Consider the following 19398-nt stretch of genomic DNA (forward strand, 5'->3'; position numbering starts at 1 on the left):
AGACAGGAACAATGGCAGGAAGGTACTTGGGCCTGAGGAGATAAAGGCTAAGTTAGGAGTGAACTAGATGGATCCTGTGTTTCTTGTCAAAATTTTTCTTATGCGTTATCATTATATTAATGTTTGGAGCACCTTTACCGGTTTATTCATAAATAATTTTTAGAATTAAACTCTGTTACTATCAGCCACCAAGGACTGAAAACTAGATCACCCTTGCAAACATTAGATCAAAGCTGAAAAATTTAGGAAAAGGATTTCCACTTCTGGAGAAGCGTATGACCCTGAGATTCACTCAGATTACAACAATAATTAGTATCAGATTAGATCGAGGAAGGTTGGTTACCTGGAGAATAATGTACTGGGTCATAGGGGTTAAGAGAAGTAAAATGGAACCAAGACGACGATGGTTAGACTCAGTTTTAGTGATTTGAAGATGAGAGGTATATAACTAAACGAGGCTATAGAACTAGTTTCAAATAGAGGATTGTGACAGCATTTAGTAAATTCACAGCGGCTTGTAGACAGAATGCTGAAAGGCATAAACGTGTATAATGAAAATGTATGTCTTTAATGATATCTCTGAGGTTCTTCGGTCTGTTTAAGTTAATTCACTAATTTACAAAATACCTGAAAAAAAAAATCTGAAACCATAGCTGTTTTCATTTTTAGGAAGGAAAATGTTCACTATGTGGAAAATCAATATATTTCAGACCTGAGGACCATTTAACTGTTTAGTTGAGTGTATGTATGGCTGGTGTTTGTTGAAAGACAAGTGTGTTTATATTACAGTGTAATTTTTCCTTTATTATTTAAGATGTTTTGTATCATTTTCAGTTTTCCCATCAAGAATGAAGTACTTTGTAACAAATGGCTTATTGCTATGCGAAGAAGCAATTGGAAACCTACTAGTACCAGTAGACTCTGTTCAGATCATTTCAAACCATCATGCTTTCGGTAAGATCTTAAGATTGTTTAAAATTTTATATGTAGTGTATAAAGCTGTTATTTAATTTTCACTATGCCTATATATCAAGCACTTGCCTTTCCTGGTAATCCTGAAAATCTGTTTCCACTACAGAATAGATAGTTATTTAATTCAAAGAATTTTTGTGTAGATTCCTGCACCAACAGCTGCTATCCTGTGTTTCTTGTCAAAATTTTTCTTATACTTTATCATTATATTAATGTTTGGAGCACCTTTACCGGTTTATTCATAAATAATTTTTAGAATTAAACTCTGTTACTATCAACCACCAAGGACTGAAAACTAGATCACCCTTCCAAACATTAGATCAAAGCTGAAAAATTTAGGAAAAGGATTTCCACTTCTGGAGAAGCGTATGACCCTGAGATTCACTCAGATTACAACAATAATTAGTATCAGATTAATTACTCTGGAAAGAAGCAGCCGGGCATGGAGCTAGCCACTGAAACGTACTCAGTGCCAGGGTTACAGATCGTGGAAGCCTTTACCTTCCACTCTTTCTAGAGTCTTCATGGCCTTCACAATGCTATGTTCCAAGAAGGCGCAGTCAAGTGCACTTAAGTGAGTGTAAACTAGAGGAAGTTGCTGAAAGCAATTTATTCAAACATGGCTCAGTGCTGTCCCAAATCGCATGCACATTATACATATCTGTGTACATATACTCACTCTTTAGTGTAATCGACAGGAGTAGGTTATATGACAACATCGGGTTTCACCTTCTTCCCACTTCATTATCATCATCCCCACCCAAACGCACAGGTCGCCTATGGACATCAAAGAGAAAGACATGCACCCAGGCGAGTTGGACATGTCTTTGGACACTCCCGGCACTAATGGGCTTCAGATTGTCTAGTAGTTAACAGAGGCAGAGTGTAAAGTACAGAAAAGCAGTGGCACACACCATTGCGACAGAAGCGTATAACTCATCATTACAGCCACGGCAGCCAATGCAGGTCACTCACCAAGTGTACAATGCACACCAAAACAGTGATCATAGAGTGTACAGTAGTCACTGTTTTATAGAAGTAAGAAATGAATCCTTTTCATTTTTGATGCAGGTATACTCCACTCTATTTTGTTATTCATAGAGTTGTATGCTTTGGATACAATGCCATATAATGAGGAATTTTAAGACATAAGACTTTCATGACCTCTAAATGACATTATAACATACAATTTGGGGGATGTTAGGTCATGTAATACTTAATATATGCTGATACATTTCGAACCTGCAACCAGGATTGTTTTCAGAGCAGTAACAAAGATGTTAGTAGCAGCTGTCACTCCATGGTAACAAGACTCAAGATAGAGAGACTCTGTTAGAAATGTAGTTCATTCCAGGGCCATGTGAACCGAGGAGAAAGATGTTGCGAAGAGTTAACTATGGAAGATAGCCATGATCTACTCAGTATATAGCCGTACCCATTTGTTAAAATTTTTCGGATGTATAGCAGTTTCTATCATCCCACCAATGATTCTTGGTATTAAAATGTTATTTAAAGATAAAAATTTCATTGTTTCGTATTGAAAGTATTAACGTTAAAATTGAATAACATTAAAATGTTACTCGTTACAAATGACAGAATTTGCATCAAAAATGATTTGATAGTCATATGGTATGGCATGTTTTGCCACAGCAGACTTATCTGGCTGCCAGACATGTAAGTGCCTGCAATGTTCCTTAACCCTCGTTGTTACCTTCGTACATGTTTGGCCAACATAAACTGATCCACAGGAACAAGGAATCATATGCAGTGGAACCTCGATTTTCCAGTTTTGTAGGGACCACGAAAAAAAAAAAGTACAACACTGGAAGACAGAACATCCGGGAACGAATAAACCATAAAAAATTTGGCTAAACATTGCAAAAATGAAATATTGAAACAGGAACGCCCGTACTTTAGCTTAGTGGAGAGCATGGATTAACGCCAAGGTGTGTACGGTTCATGCTCGGAGAGTATAACAGAGAAGGGTAGTGCAATGAGTTCATTTTTAAAGTGGAACGTGCAGTTTATTCAAGAAAACATAGAAATTATATCACCTTTTTACAGACGAATGGTTTGAATGTCCTCAAAGATGCGGAGAAGGCGTCATCGCTTGGTGTTGGCGTCAGTGTCGTCCCTCGGCGTCGTCCCACTGCGGTTGTCAACCATCGATGTTGAAGGAGACTCGAACCTGGGGCGGTCGTCTGGTGATAGTGCAGCGTGGAATAGTTGATTAGCTTTGTATTCCACTAAAGTCTCATGACGGGAGTAGAGAAATGTAAGAGGTTCGCACAGAATGTCAATAGAATCTGATGCGACACTTCTCGACCGCACTGCACTGTAAGTTGTGGCGAGACACTGTTTATTAGCCGAACAAGTTCCACTGTAAATTGTATTGGACGCACATTACTGTTGGAAAAAGAAATGGATTCAAAATCACAGTTCTGTGAAAATAATAGAAATTAACACTTTTCATGAAGTAGTCACTGGCGAACTCAAAGTGATAGGCAACGAAAAATAATCTGGAACTTTCTGAGATTCAACCATATACAACTTCACTTAATCTCAGTGCGAAGAAGAAAAATAAATTGAGTCCTACGGACACAGTCTTTTGTACTGTTTGTAATGAGTACGGAGAAGCAAATGCAATGATCTAGCACACACACACATGGAAATATATTAAAATTTCTATGAAGACAGTAAAGAAACAGTTTATGACTCTTAACACGCAGTCTCGTGAAAAAGAACCAAGTTCCATTACGACATAGTCTTAATCAAAAAATCACATAGTTCCTCAGAAATAAATTCTCCACTGAGGCACAGTTTACAAGTAACTTAACACAACTTCTCGGCAATAAATGTAGACACAGTCTTTCATGAGGGGAATTAACATAGTCCCTTGGAAATAAATAAAGGCACAGTGTTTCACAAAGCGAATCAACACAGTCTTTGAAAAGAAAGGTTGGCACTGTCTTTTATGACACAAATTAACATTGTCCTTTGAAAAGAAGTGTACTTTCACTAGGGCACAGTTTCACGAAAGAACTTAACACAGTCTCTTGAAGAGGAAACAATGTTTCACTAAAGCATAGTCTTTACGCCCTAAGTCCTTTAAGCACAGTTTCAAAAATATCCTGCGATTACTGTATAGTCTCTGCAATACAAAATTCACAACACAAAAGTAATGTTAATCCGCTCGATGGATCGATATTATAAGTCAATAAGTTTTCCGCTTGCACGCGAAGTTAAGAGTCCGATGAGAATAAGTTCGGCACTTGTATCGCGTATTTTCTATTACCGGTCCTTAGCCGGACAGAGTAACGGATTGTACTACCTCAGCCGGCCTGCACAGCGTGGCGGCTAGTACAATACGAAGTCACACACTGTCTACTCCGGGGCTGGCGACCTTACATTGCTCAAGGCCAGACAGCCAGACTGGAAATATGAGCTTGTTTAAAAATGTATCACTCGGCCATCCTTCCGCCGATTTTCATGAAATTTTGTGCAGTAGTATTTGTTGTCCAGGCCTACAAGGTGACGTTCTTCAAATCACGATATGACATTCCGTTCATGATATAATGACATTCAACCGAATGACGTCCCTTGGCCTTGACTGGTAGTCTGCAGCAAGCGATCGCTTGGATGCTGTCACCCATGATGCTTGCATGCTTGGCGCTCATTTTAAATCCACACAGTGGGGTGTTAGTGCGTTCTCCTCAAGAAATACATGAACGGAGAATGTTGACAGGGCGTTCCCGTTTCAATATGTATAATTATAATCTTACAAGCACCCCCTTAAACAAACAAAACTACAGCCCCAATGGGCCTTCCGCCTACCGAGCGACCACTGCTCGGTCCGAAAGCCTGCAGATTACGAGGTGATGCAGGGTCAGTGTGACGAATCCTCTCGGCCGTTATTCCTGACACTCTAGACCGGGGTCACCATCTCACCATTTAATAGCTCCTCAGTTAAAGTTAATCATAGAGTGAGTAAACCTGGAACCAAAAAATACCTAACCTGCCCGGGAATCGAACCTGGCAGGCAAGTTAGACCGCGGGGCCAGCTTCAAATATTAATTACCAGTACGTGACTTAAAAACTCAAAACTTTACATTCAGTTTTTACCTGGGAAACTTAGTCAATTTCCTCTGAAAACTTCTTTCAGTTCAGCAATTTTGATGAGCCGAACTCTTTAAATAATCGAATACCCAAGCCAAACAAAAATCAACTACAAGTAGTTTTTAATACTCTAATCTAATAAAATAAAGCTCATTTGATACAGAAGCGCCCAACATGATGGTGAAATACCTTTTCTTAATCTTCCATTGTAGTTAGGTCACCGATATACTGTTCGTAGTCAGTTTATGGAAATCTTGTACCGGGTAAATTAGGCCTGCATCGACTTTTAAAGGTTATGTTGAACTTGAGAATATGGTTTCAAATGTATGTATCAATTCTCAAGTTCTCGAATGCATTATATTCAATTCTGTTCGTCACTAATCGCAATCAAATCAGAAAGAGAGAAATATCATCGAAACTTCAGAAATTAAGGTTATTCGTCACCTTCAGCTCAGCTGGAAAGCGCGCTCCTTGTACAAGCCAGTACGAGTGCAAAATGATACATACTTTTTTAATGTAACGTGCGCAAATAAAACATCTGCAGTTTTTATAACATTTTAACACAAAAACCTGAAATTCCCAGTCTTATATTAGGACCAAAACAGTAATAGGCAATTCCAAAACGTCCCATAGCTTTATGTATGTAAGGTGCACCATCTGTTCTGATCTCGGTAACATAATCGTACTTACAGTAGCGGCGATGAGGGGGTGCAGTCGTCGTTGTCCCCCCTTTGTGGAGAAAATTTTTTAAATTCCATTTTAGCCACCTGACTGTATTTTAAGTTTCGACAGACTGAAGAACCTAAGAGTTATTCAAAACATTGCCTGAAACTAGAAATTGTAAAAAAGCAATTTGTACAATCCCTATTGTTTTTTAGCTAATTAATTCCTTTAATTTCTTTAATTAAGACAAATACTTAGCCAAATTACAAAATGTTGCTCGTTGCAGCTAACCGGTTCATACAGCGCCACAGCGTGTAGCACGTGCTGCGGCAAAGGGCAGTGGGGGTACATTTTTTGCCAAGGTCATGGACATGGGTAAGATTCACTCTCTTGCCGCTCGCATTTGTCATACTGGCAGTCTTGCTCAGTAAATGTCTCTGTGTAGTTCTATCTAGTGTTTATTACTTTGTTAGTGTATAGTCAAATACTAAATGACATTTTAATTTTATAATCACGCCGAACTTCTATTTTATTGTAATACATGTGTAATTATTGTCCCTTTGGTGAAAGTTTTATTGTATAGTATTTTTATTACCGCACTAAGTTGGTAGACCCAGCCTTTACATCTGTATCAAAATTCGCTCAGAGAGCATTGAAAGGCTTACCTTTTTGTAGCTATATCTTTTTGAATTTTTATGCCCTACAAACTCCCCCCGCCCCCTCTTTCTCTGCTCTAGCCCCGAAACCCAGGTACTTTTTGCTGTCTGTACGAACATTTGATGAAACTCGCTCCGTCTTCAAGTAGAGCTATAAATTTCATATTGATTGGTCCGTTCTGAACTGTGATTACATAGAAAATTAAAAGTTTCAGTTTAACACTTCAACCTTTTCAATACAAAATTTTTGCAATGCTGTTTACATTACATTTATTAGGTGCTAGTTTCGACCTAAGGTCAAGGTCATCATCAGCCAATAACACAAATTGCACAACATATCAAAAGGTCCATAAGCAATGTACATATGCCGTAAAAATATTGTGGTTTGATGCTAAAAGTTTAAAGTTGAAGATGAAAAATAGTCACAATGGTGATAGAAGTTTTGAATCATCCATATCATGCATTAAAATAATTCACTTAACTGCCGCTGAAGGATGATTCAAGTAGATTAATCTGTATGCTGAAGATTCTTAAAACTTGCGTATCATTTGTTACAAAGTTCTGATAGCTATGTCATTATATGGTAGCAGTGGCATTTAGAAATTAAGTTATGTACATGCATTGAATAATGTAGAAACATGTTACATTGATGTCGTTCAAAGAGCTTCTAGTTTGATGTCCTTAAAAACTGAAGGCGAAAGTTGTGCATGAAGGTCAAATTATTTCTATGAAGTAGGTGGTGAAGATTCACAGTCCAATGCGGAAACAAGTGGACTGATAAATAATAAAAGCCAAATTAGTACAAGGCCTGTTGAAAGGGTGGGGGGGTCGAATAGCGAAAAATAATTAAAATAGTAAAAAATATAATGAAAATATTATATGTGACTCGCCTTGCGCTGTGGTGTGTTGGACGTATTGCATAAATGATATGAAGGGAAGCATGTGTAGGGAAGATCAAGAAGGGATGGGAAAATAGGGGTAGGGCAGATTGGAGAGAACTACAACCTTCATGACATTTTGGAGAAATCCAATATTCTTTTTGATCTTCTCATTATTATTTTTAGAAATGTTAATTTAACAAATCATAAATCGATTTTTTTATTCAATCATGGTACCTTTCCACAACGATTACCCGTATTCCCACACCCCTCAGCCCTGCCATAAAAATAGTCCCTCCTTACTTCCCCCTCCCTTTCCCGTTCTCAAAGGATGTACACACTTTCTTTCTGCCAAATGTTAGTCATCCAGGAACTTCTCACTTTGTTTCTAAACAGCGTTCAAAGCCTCCTTATAGGCGAGATTACGGACTAAGTATTTTGCACCACTTTTCCACACCAGTCACAGCACAGCTAGGCCACAGGTTCTCACTGATGATGCGGCTGTCGACACGGCCGTTTGCCGCCAGCCTCCATTCAACTTCAGTCCGACCCAGGTAGCTATGTAATTGCAGTCCAGTGGTATCTTGCACCAAATCGGCAGATGGGTGAGATACCGTCCAGTCAGACTGCCACCATTAGGATGTTTCCCACAGGATTGTGGTGCGGGATGGTAGCGCCCAAGGTACAGAGTGTGCCTCCCAACTTGGCACTTCAGGTTGCCGTCAGAAGAAGCTGATCACTGCAGCCACTGCATCATAAACAAGCCGCAGCAGACAGGGGAATACTTGAGGTAAAAGTATGCTGCTGGGCTCAAAGATCTTGCGTAGAGTCACCCAATGGGTGGATTAATGACTATGCAGTAGGGACTCTCCCTCGCACACCAGGGGTATTAGGGCACTAGCCCCGGGGTAAGCACTGCTATCTATAATTCATTTGACAAGATTATGGTGGGGGTGAAAGGAACCTATAGGAGTTTACCCTAAACCTGAAAGTAAGGGGAATAAATTCCAAGGAGTGACCCTAAACTAAAACCTACCTAACTTATAACACTAAATCTATTACACTCAAGGATACCTAAAGTATTCACTTACACAACTACTTACAACTAACTTACAATAAAACTTATTGTTATCTTATAACTAAAACCTTATAAATACCTTACAATAAACTGAATTTACATGGTCACCAACAATGGTATTTACCCCTCCCTACCAGACTTAAGGTACCTTGATCTGAGAGAGGTGGACTCTGCTGATCCTTTTCCTTTCGGGATCGCTCACCAATGTCACCGGGGTGAGGAACTTTAAGATGGTGCGGGGACCTCGAAATCTGGGGGCCAACTTACTGATAACATGGTCCGCAGCACTACTGACGGGGTGGATTAATGACTATGCAGTAGGGACTCTCCCTCGCACACCAGGGGTATTAGGGCACTAGCCCCGGGGTAAGCACTGCTATCTATAATTCATTTGACAAGATTATGGTGGGGGTGAAAGGAACCTATAGGAGTTTACCCTAAACACCTGGTCACCCACAGAGAGATCGTGCGGTCTTCGCCCGTGGTTGTAATTACGCTGGACCTTAGCGTAATAAACCTTCAAGTTCTTTTGTGCACGGTGCCAATTAGCTCGGATCTTTTCTGGGCTGGCATCGTCGGGCAGAAGATCATTAATTGACCACAGATTAGATAGAGGGGAATTCGGAGTAAAAGCCAACATTAACGAAGCAGGGGTTTGCTTGTGGCTCTCATGGACAGCAGTGTTAAATGCAAATGACAACCAATTTAATGAGGAATCCCACTTGGAGTGGTCTGAGGAGTGATAAGCGATGAGGGCAGATCGCAGGTTACGATTCACTCTCTCGGCATAATTTGGCTTTTGGTAGTACGGGGTAGACCGGGCGAGTTGGCCGTGCGCGTAGAGGCGCGCGGCTGTGAGCTTGCATCCGGGAGATAGTAGGTTCGAATCCCACTATCGGCAGCCCTGAAGATGGTTTTCTGTGGTTTCCCATTTTCACACCAGGCAAATGCTGGGGCTGTACCTTAATTAAGGCCATGGCTGCTTCCTTCCAACTCCTAGGCCTTTCCTATCCCATCGTCGCCATAAGACCATCTGTGTCAGTGCGACGTAAAGCCAGTAGCAAAAAAAAAAAAAAAAAAAATACGGGGTAGTGGTTACATGAGCAATGGATAGATCAAGACAGAAATTCCGGAACTGGGCAGAAGTAAAGGCTCTTGCGTTATCACTTATCATAAATTGAGAGGGTCCAAACGAGGCGAATATCTGTTTCAAGCACGAGATGGTGGTGTTGGCGTTAGCCATCCGAGTGGGGAACAGCCATGTAAAGCGCGAAAAGGCGTCAACACACACAAGTATGAAATGATGACCATTCCGAGATCTCGGTAACGGCCCGATGTAGTCTATGAACAGTCTTTCCATTGGGCGAGAAGCTTGCTCGGAAGACAAGAGACTTAGACGAGTATTCGGGGTGGGTTTGCTGATGTTACAAATCTTTCAGGACTTGACAAGGGTACAGATCTCACTATCCATGGATTTCCAAATGAAGTGGTTACGAATCTTTTCTCTTATTTTGAAAACACCCAGATGACCGCCCACTGGGGATTCGTGAAAATATTTGAAGAGAACCGGGACCAGGTTAGTTGGGACTACAGTTTTGGGGTCTCTGCGACTGCAAGCAGGACAACACAGGACACCATTCTTAAGAATATAGGGCTTAACATGCTCACCAGATTTAATCCTGTCAATAATCCCTTTTAACTCAGCATCGACCTCTTGATTTTTGGATATATCCTTAAAAAGGAAGGGAGAGTCGGTGAGAACTACATTGACAAAAGCTGATACTTGTTCGGGAGAGGGGTCTGCTGGCTCCGATTGAGGGTCAGAGGTGCCTGGATAGAACATCCTGCTGAGGCCATCAGTCACAACGTTTTCGGTGCCACGAATGTGACAGGCTTCAAATTGGAAGGCTGAGATGCACACTGCCCAACGTGCTAGACGACCGGTCTTTCGCGGCTTGGCCAGTACCCAACTCAACGCCTGATTGTCAGTTATCAGATCGAAAGGAAGATGTTCCAGGTACATTCTGAAGCATTCTAACGAGAAGATAACAGCCAAGGCTTCCAACTCATAAATGGAATAATTTCGCTCAGCAGGATTCCGGGCACGTGAAGCATAAGAAATAGGACGACGCCCTTCTTGAAATTCCTGAAGAAGAACACCGGATATGCCTGAGGAAGAGGCGTCCGTCTGAAGGATGAAGCGTTTAGAAAAGTCTGCCATAGCCAGTACAGGAGCGTTACATAAGGCAGATTTCAAGTCCATGAAGGCTTCACTTTGGGCATCACCCCACACAAATTTGGCATCCTTTCTTCTCAAAGCATTTAACGGGGCTGCATGTTCAGCAAAATTGGGAATGAATTTGCAAAAGAAATTAACCATGCCAATGAATCTGGCTACTGCCTTGACGTCCTTTGGAGGGGGAAAATACTGGATGGCGGCAGTATGAGACTGATCGATTGAGACACCCCTCCCCAACACAGTAAATCCTAAGGAGGACATCTGGGGTTGTGCGAAGGAAACCTTGGATGCCTTGAGGGTTAGACCTGCTTTACGCAGTCTTTCAAGCACTTCGTTGAGATGGAGTAGGTGTTCCTCGAAGGTTTCAGTAAAAATTACGAGATCATCAAGGTAATTATAAACGAACTTGAACTTGATGTCCGATAAGACATAATCTAGTAATCGTATAAGGACAGCCGCTCCAGTCGCCAGACCAAAAGGGACGCGCTCAAATTCATGTAGGTTCCAATCGGTCGCAAATGCTGTGAGATGCTTAGATTCCTCGGCAAGAGGTATCAGGTAATAGGCCTGATTTAAATCAAAGGTGGTGAAAATTTTTGCATTAACGAACCAAGGAAAATAAGAGTGCAAATCAGGAAGTGGAACAGATTGGAGGACTACCTTAGGTTCAACATCCGATAGTCAACTACAGGCCGATAATCACCTTGTGGTTTAGGGATCAGAAACATGGGAGAAGAATAGGCTGACTTGGACGGGCGTATCACTCCGTCAGCGAGCATTTGATCAATGATAGCCTTCAGGGCTTTCATTTTGGGAGGTGACAACCGGTACGGAGGAGAGCGAACGGGTATGTTATCCGTCACCTCAATTTTGTATTCTAATACATTGGTGACACCTAACCTGTCGGTGAAGACATCAGGGAACTTATCGCAGAGTTTCCTAAGTTGATTGGTCTGTTCTTTGGGTAAGTGATTAAAATCAAAAACCTTGGGTTCATCAGAATCTTCAGGAACAGCATTAACGTGACAAGGCAGAATAGGAAGCGATCACACAGCTCAAAGGTTCTTGCACAAAATTTAAAATGGAATCTGTTGAACCGAAGGTCCAAAATCATGCCTGTTTTAACAATAAAATTTGCACCCAATATGAATTGGCAGGATAAATCCTTTGCCACTAGTACTGACATTTTCCAGGTGAAATCACGGACTCTAATCTTGACCTCTAGTGATCCTACAATGTTCAACGAATTAGAATTAACAGTATGACAGGTTAAGGACACGGGTTCTTATGTAGGTAACTTGCAAACAGTTTTCATAGAATCGTACCAGGTCTCACTCATCAAGCTGACACTACTCCCAGAGTCTAGTAATGCACAGACAGGTTCATTATTTACCTCTATGCATAAATATGGTAGTTTACAAGAAGGTATGGCAGAAATCCTACAAGATTGCAAGAAATGAACGCCATAGTCCGACTGGGAGCAATCATTAGCCTCAGAATTAAGTAAATCAACCAAGGTACAGTAATGATCAACAAGACAATTAGCCATGTTTTGGGGTTTACCATCAGAACTGGCGGTTAGTCATCTAGCACTACTATGGCCTGGGGGTCCAGAGCCTGAAGTGTTACGGGGGCACTGCCTAGAGAAGTGCCTAGTTGATCCACAGTTACGGCAAGAAGAATGGGTGGAAGGGCCTCTACCCATGGCAGGTTTCGCATTGCCTAATGTCCCAACCTTGGGACAATCCCGCTTGAGATGAGCCGTGGGGCCACAATTGAAGCACGAATGAGGATTACACGAGTTGGAAGCAGGTGACGGGTGGTTTTAGAATCCTGAGGAGAGGGCATGCTTATAGGAGGTGGGGCTAATGCAAGGCGTAGCTGGTCAGCATATCGAATGCCTTCAGCGGACACTGTAATTGCTTCCAACTGGGCGAACGTTGCTGGTCGGGGCAAAAGAGCCAGATATGATCTATAGTTTGGGGCAAGACCTTCAATTATCTGAGCCTCTGAATAGTGGAGCCGGAAAATCTGAGGTTGGAGCTTAACGTCTTGGACATATTCAGATAATGACTCGTTGAGATGTTGTACTCTGAAATAGTGCTTCTGCACTAATGCAGACAGGGCACGAGCAGGAATGAAATATTCAAGCACATGGGCATGAAACTGATCTATAGACCATCTTTCCGAAATGGCCCTGACAATATGCTCAGAAAGAGCTCCAGAGACATGCGGGTATAGAATTTGAAATACATTGTCGTTACTGAGATTATGCACTATTGCCTGATCCTTGAACTCTGTTAGGAAGCGAAGGAAGGAAATAACTTCATAAACGGAGTTAGCTGAAAATGTAGACTCCCTTAAACACAGTGGTCAATGGGTGAGGCAGATTGGAGAAAATCTGGGGAAAAACAGGTGTAGGGGGTGCTTGGGAAGGCTTAGAATAGTCCAGAGGGTTTAGTGAGGCCTCGTACCTTTGTTTCGGGTGCCCTTGTGAAAAGGACGGAGTACAGGATAGGTTAGGACTAACGTTATCCTGCAATGTTACGGGGGCAGACAACCTCATTTGAGAAAGGTTCTCACTAACCTGAGAGACCATTTGGGCATTAACCGGTTGTGTAGAGGTTATGCAACTTGATACCGGTGGCGCTAAGACAGGGAGGTGATTTTGCACCATTGCATCAGAACCGGGTTGATTAACAATATAGGGCAGACACTGAGCCTCAACAGAATTACCAGGTAGCACAGGAAAACTTGTACGGGTACCAACATGCAAAGGAGATATATCATTAGAATGACTTACAGATGTCCTAGTTCTAGACAATGAAACAAAAGATCCCAGGGCAGCATGATTCACCTCAGACTCCTGAATAGGCCTAACACGAGCACTAGGTGTCAGAATGCACACTTGAGCAGCAACAGATGCATCACCAGAATTAACACTTTCATTCATTTCAGATGGGATAGACACTTGAATTTCAGAAACTGTGTTATTTAACTTACTGCCTTCAAGCAAACCACTGATTCTGTCGAAAATTCTGGAACACTGTTCTAGTAAGGCTTGACATTTCTGCCGCTCAACTTCCAGTAATTCGAGAGATAACAAATCATTAATTCTGTCGAGATAATGTAGTAACTGCCCGTTAACCCGCGCTAATTGGCCATGCGAGGGCTTAGAAGCACCAAAGGACACAAGAATGGCGTTAAATTCAGGTAACCTATCTTTAATCACGGCCAAAGACTCACGCAACTCGTCTGTAGTTAACTCAGGTATGGTTATAGGTAGGTTAAGCGACTGTTTCAACAGTCTTAGTGTCATCTCTGACATTGCCTGTTGAATTACTTTTTCGGATACGAAGTTCATAAACGAGTTCAGCTTTTCTCCAATGGAAAGGATTAGGAACAGCGCGAGCCATCCTGACAGGTAGAAACAAGATTTCAAGCGATACACGAATCACAACTTTTACGGAGTTTTAGGTTAGGTATGATCACGGTTCACCTTTCGTCGTCTGCGACCCAGCGCTTGTCTCTGCTACCAAATGTAACCTTTACTACAGTGGTTACACATAAACAAAGCACTAAACACAATAGGGGGGGAAGTAAGAGCAACTACACAATGTCAGAAAACACTACACACTCAGCGAAACATCAGGTGGACTACGCGGATCTCCGCCAACAACATAATACGTAAATATCAGTAGGGCCAACTAGTGGACAATAAACCAGGAAGGTGGAAGGAATTACGACCTACTGAGGGCATGGACATGGCTTAGGTTGCGGTTTCCGAAATAATTCGCCGTGATCCTTAAATTTGAAAAATATTATTTACAAGTGAAATTTTACAAATACATTCCGAAACAAAATCCACCAACTTACAACTTACGAACTATAAACTCTGTGATACACATATCTTAGAGGTTCTTTGATAATGGCTTCACTACAAGTTTCAAACTTCAAACCAACTATACATCTAGTTACAAATCCAATTGTACAATTCAATTTAGTAGGTTAAAAGCAACGTAAAAAGCAATTACAATTTACAGTGAAGTGAACGTAGTCTCCCAAACTCTAGCGTACATCAAGTGACACTGAACTACCAGAGGCAAACCCCAAGGTAAATATATTAAATTACAATCTACATATTTAGAGAAATAAGAAATGGGAATGCCTCGAAAACCAACAGGCAAGCCCAGCTGAAAAGCTAAGGCGTCATAAATAATTAATTTGGCAAATCTAGGTTAGGCTAGGGCAGACTCCTATACGAAATAGCAACCGAACATTACGGAAATTTTAGCCGAAACGGAATTCAAGAATGCTTACCCGAAGGTGGCCCATCCCGGTAGCGAAGCGTCGCACACGACGTAAAACTTCAGACAGACCAAGGCAGACTAAGGCAGACCAGGCCAAGACAAGACCGAATTATCACAAACGCAGCTTCGCTCTCTATATATAGGTAAACCCTGGCCTTGGAGTAGCCAATCAGAATGCATGAGTCTGCCCATCCCCACCTAGTTTCACCAATCACAATTCCTACTTTCAGTCGCGAAGTTTAACTAAACTTCTCGAATACGCACGTTCGCGAATCTTCCATTTCCAGAATAGTTAGAAAATGCCTTCTAGAACACATAACCAACAAAAGGCAACACACCCTGTTCAAAAATCATGTAACTTTCTGGATACTTCCATTAAGTACAGAACTGAAATCTACTATTTACACATACCATATGTTACAAATATTACACAGTACAGGTTAGGTCATTACAAATAAAACATATTACCACACTTTACAAATGAAGTCTTCAATAAACATTTCCCACTTCCACTACATTGTTCACCTGTGACAAACAGCATCAACGTAACATGTTTTTACATAATGCATTGCATGTACATGACTCAGTTTCTAAATGCCACTGCACCGGGCGAATTGGCTGTGCGGTTAGGAGTGCGCAGCTGTGAGCTTGCATCTGGGAGATAGTGGGTTCGAACGCCACTCTTGACTGCCCTGAAGATGGTCGTCCATGGTTTCCCATTTTCACACCATCCAAATGCTGGGTCTGTACCTTAATTAAGGCCTCGGCTGCTTCCTTCCCGTTCCCATCGTTCCCATAAGACCTATCTGTGTCAGTGCGACGTAAAGCAACTAGCAAAAAAAAAAAAAGTGCCACTGCTACCATATAATGATAGCTATCAGAATCAGAACTTTGTAACGAATGATACACAACTTTTAAGAATCTTCAGCATCCAGATTAATCAACTTGAATCATCCTTCAACGGCTGTTAAGTGCCTTTTTTAATGCAATTTATGCATAATTCAAAACTTTTATCACCGTTGTGACTATTTTTCACCTTCACCTTTTAACTTTTAGCGTCAAACCACAATATTTTTACGGCATATGTACATTGTTTATGGACCTTTTGATATGATGTGCAACATGTGTTATTGACTGAAGATGACCTTGATCTTAATTTGAAACTAGTACCAAATAAATGTTTCATTCGTAATGGAAATCGCATTGCAAACATTTTGTGTTGAAAAGGTGGAACTGTTAAACTAAAGCTTTAATTTTCAAGTACAGCTATCCTAATGCGCACTGTCTCCTTCCAGTTGTTGTGACACCCTCTGCCTTATGATTTCCGAGGACTCTCTAAATAATACCACGCAAATGCGATGCTAACATGGTGCCTTGAATGTAGAATAGGATGTAGCACTTGTTCAGGAATGTTCTGGTTAGCAACTCAAGTTCACTGTTTTACTTATCCTCCTCACATCCCTCCCTTGCTCGGCTGACAAAGGTGTTAAGCACAACGTGCATTTGACAAGGATGTTGGTGAGAGGACCCGTGAGGTTATCTATTAGTCATTGTCATCATCATCAGTTGGCTTACTCATTGCTGAGCATCGTGACCTCATTTCTTCACTTCATTTGTAAGTGTATCCTTAACGAGATTTTTCCATCCTGAGCGGTCTTCATCTGTTCTTAAGATACTGTGAAGAGGTAGACCGGTGATCTTCTTTGATTGGTCTAATCATCTACTTGTTGTTCTGCCTCTTGGTCTGATGCCTTCAGTTTTGCCTTGCAGAATGATTTTTTCTAAATTGTCTCCTTCTATCCTCAAAATGTGTCCCAGGAACTGGAGGTAACTTTCATTAATGGCGAAGATAAACGTTTTGTGATGCTCAGTTCTTCTATAATGGAGGCATTTGTTCTTCTTTCTGTCCAAGGTATATGGAGCATTTTCTGCCAACACCACATCTCAAAACCATCTATTCGGTTCTTGTAACTAGCCTTCACAGTTCAGGTCACACAACCGTACAGGAAATCAGAAAATACGAGTGATTCCATCATTCGTATTTTCACGGTTTTGGATAATGCCCGGGTCTGCCAGATCTTTGTAAGTTTAAACATTGCGGCGTGACCTAGGACATTCCGTTGTTTTATTTATCACAATTTACCGTGTTACTGATTATGGAGCGCAGATATACACAATAATTCACCAACTCCAGATCTTTCAGGCATCCTGTTATTTGGATTGGGATTTGACGTAGTCGGTTGATAACCATTAGGTTGGTCTTTTTCATGATAATTTCTAGACCAAAATCTAAACTCATGATTGTCACTCTAGAGAGCAATTCATTAAGTTCTTGTCCACTTCCTGCAATGAGTGTAGTATTATAAAGGAAGCATAAATTGATGAGTTTTATCTATTAGTATGGGTGGGTTGATGGTAAACTGAATGACTTGACTTAAATTCCATCTGATTTCCTAGAATGGCAGACATCCTCCATGTTCAGTTTCCATGGTAAATTTAATGTTTGGATGTATTCTGTTCAAGTGGTCCAAAAATATGGATAATTTGTGTTTACCTTGGGGCCAGATAACAAATGTGTCATCTACACAGTTCTAAAAAATTAGGGAACATGTTTTTGAACGTATGCCATGTTCCACATAACACTGTTTAGATGAAAAATTAATATATTAATCAATTCCTTAAAATTAAGGACACTTTCTCTCAAAGCATTGACACTTTGTCAATATATTAATTTTTCATCTAAACAGTATTATGTGGCTGAAGATGTTAATAATATACAAAACCTGTACCACATTTAACCAATAAGTTGCCTTAAGCAACTAATGTATCGACAAGGTGAGAAATAAAAAATACTTTGTTGTGAAGTAGCTGGAAATACGAGATGCAGTGTTTGAAATTCGACCAGTAAACATATCGATAATCACACAGATTATCACCGTGCTTTTGTCACCTGTTCGACCTCAACTGCTACTTCATTCACTCAGATGTTTCCAAACAAGTAGCAGGGTGTGGATTTATATATAATAACTTTAGTAACTGTGTCATGCTTCGTAGCAGCTGAAATGCTTTGTTTGTGGCTCAGACGGTTAAGGCGCTGGCCTTCTAACCCCAACTTGGCAGGTTCGATCCTGGCTCAGTCCGGTGGTATTTGAAGGTGCTCAAATACGACAGCCCCGTGTCGGTAGATTTACTGGCACGTTAAAGAACTCCTGCGGGACTAAATTCCGGCACCTTGGCGTCTCCGAAGACCTTAAAAAGTAGTTAGTGGGACGTAAAACAAATAACATTAATTATTATTAATTAATTATGGAAGGCTTTGTTTGTTTGTGTGTGTTAGTAACATTAGCAGTAGTTCTGAAACTCGTGGATGTGTGAAAAATTTGTAAGCGATTTAGTATTTTTAGTGGTGTTCGTAATGAGTTCAACTAAGAAACAGTATTATCAATCTGTTAGGGAGGCATATTCCGCTGAATTTTCTTGTTTTATACGATTACGGAATGGCGAAATATTCGCATTCTGTTCCATGTGCTCGTGTGATATAAACGTTTCTCACGGAGGAAGAATAGAATTAGTAAGTCACATTAAATCTGTTAAACATGTCTCCAATACAAAATTTAAGGATGGCAGTTAGAAATTTAATTTGTTTTTTACCTCTTCTGCAGCCAACCTTGATATAATAAGAACGGAATGCTTGTTCACTTAATTTTTAATTGAACATAATATCCCGTTAGCTGCTGCCGATCATGCTGGTGCTCTGTTTAGGAAAATGTTTCCAGGTTTAAAAATTGAAGGAAAAAAAATGGCTGTTGTCTTACGAAAACCATAAACAATTTGAAAGAGATGGCTACGGATTCAAGAAGTGAACTCGTTGGTTACATGCAACGTGAACCATTTTCTTTAGCTACGGATGGGAGCAATAATAGTAATGCTAAGTTTTACCCTATTGTCTCCTGTTTTGTGGCAAAGCAGGAAAATATAGTTAGCTCAGTGTTGTCTGTCCCAGCCTTGGTGGGTGATTCAATGGGACGTAATATTGGTTATTTGGTAATTTCACAGTTAGTGTTACATAATACCAATTCAAAATTGTGTAACGTTCTGTTCCGACAATGTTTCAGTCATGATAGGAAAGAAGAATGGAGTTGCTGCTGTTTTAAGAGAAGCACAGGTATCTGTCTTCGTACTGGGTTGCTCATTCCATTTGATTCACTTGGCTGCTGAGAAATGTGTAAGCAGTTTGCCTGTTAAAGTTGATGAACTATTAGTCGACATCTCCTATTATTTAGAAAAGAATTGTAAGAGGAAGGAGCGCCTTAAGAAATTCCAAGAGCTTTGCAACAAGGAAATGAAGTTACTGAAACATGTTTGCACAAGATGGCTATCGTTAGGAAGGTGTCTGCAGAGGCTGTTAGAGCAATGGGATCCACTACTTGGTTTCTTTAAAGATGAGGTGCATGTTAATATTCAGTGTGCATCAACTACTAGCTTA

The 19398-nt window shown here is 40.8% G+C and overlaps 1 protein-coding gene across 2 annotated transcripts in view; it reads left to right on the forward strand.

The window, feature by feature from the left end:
- The window catches only part of LOC136875617 (peroxynitrite isomerase THAP4), a 116150-nt gene that overhangs the window by 63020 nt on the left and 33732 nt on the right, over window positions 1-19398 (forward strand). For both annotated transcript variants that reach the window (XM_067149153.2, XM_067149154.2), the window contains exon 3: window positions 835-954. In XM_067149153.2, coding sequence (XP_067005254.1) covers window positions 835-954 — 120 coding nt within the window. The remainder of the gene's footprint in view (window positions 1-834; window positions 955-19398) is intronic.

Source organism: Anabrus simplex, chromosome 6 (assembly GCF_040414725.1).
Source record: "Anabrus simplex isolate iqAnaSimp1 chromosome 6, ASM4041472v1, whole genome shotgun sequence".
NCBI classification, from domain to species: domain Eukaryota; kingdom Metazoa; phylum Arthropoda; class Insecta; order Orthoptera; family Tettigoniidae; genus Anabrus; species Anabrus simplex.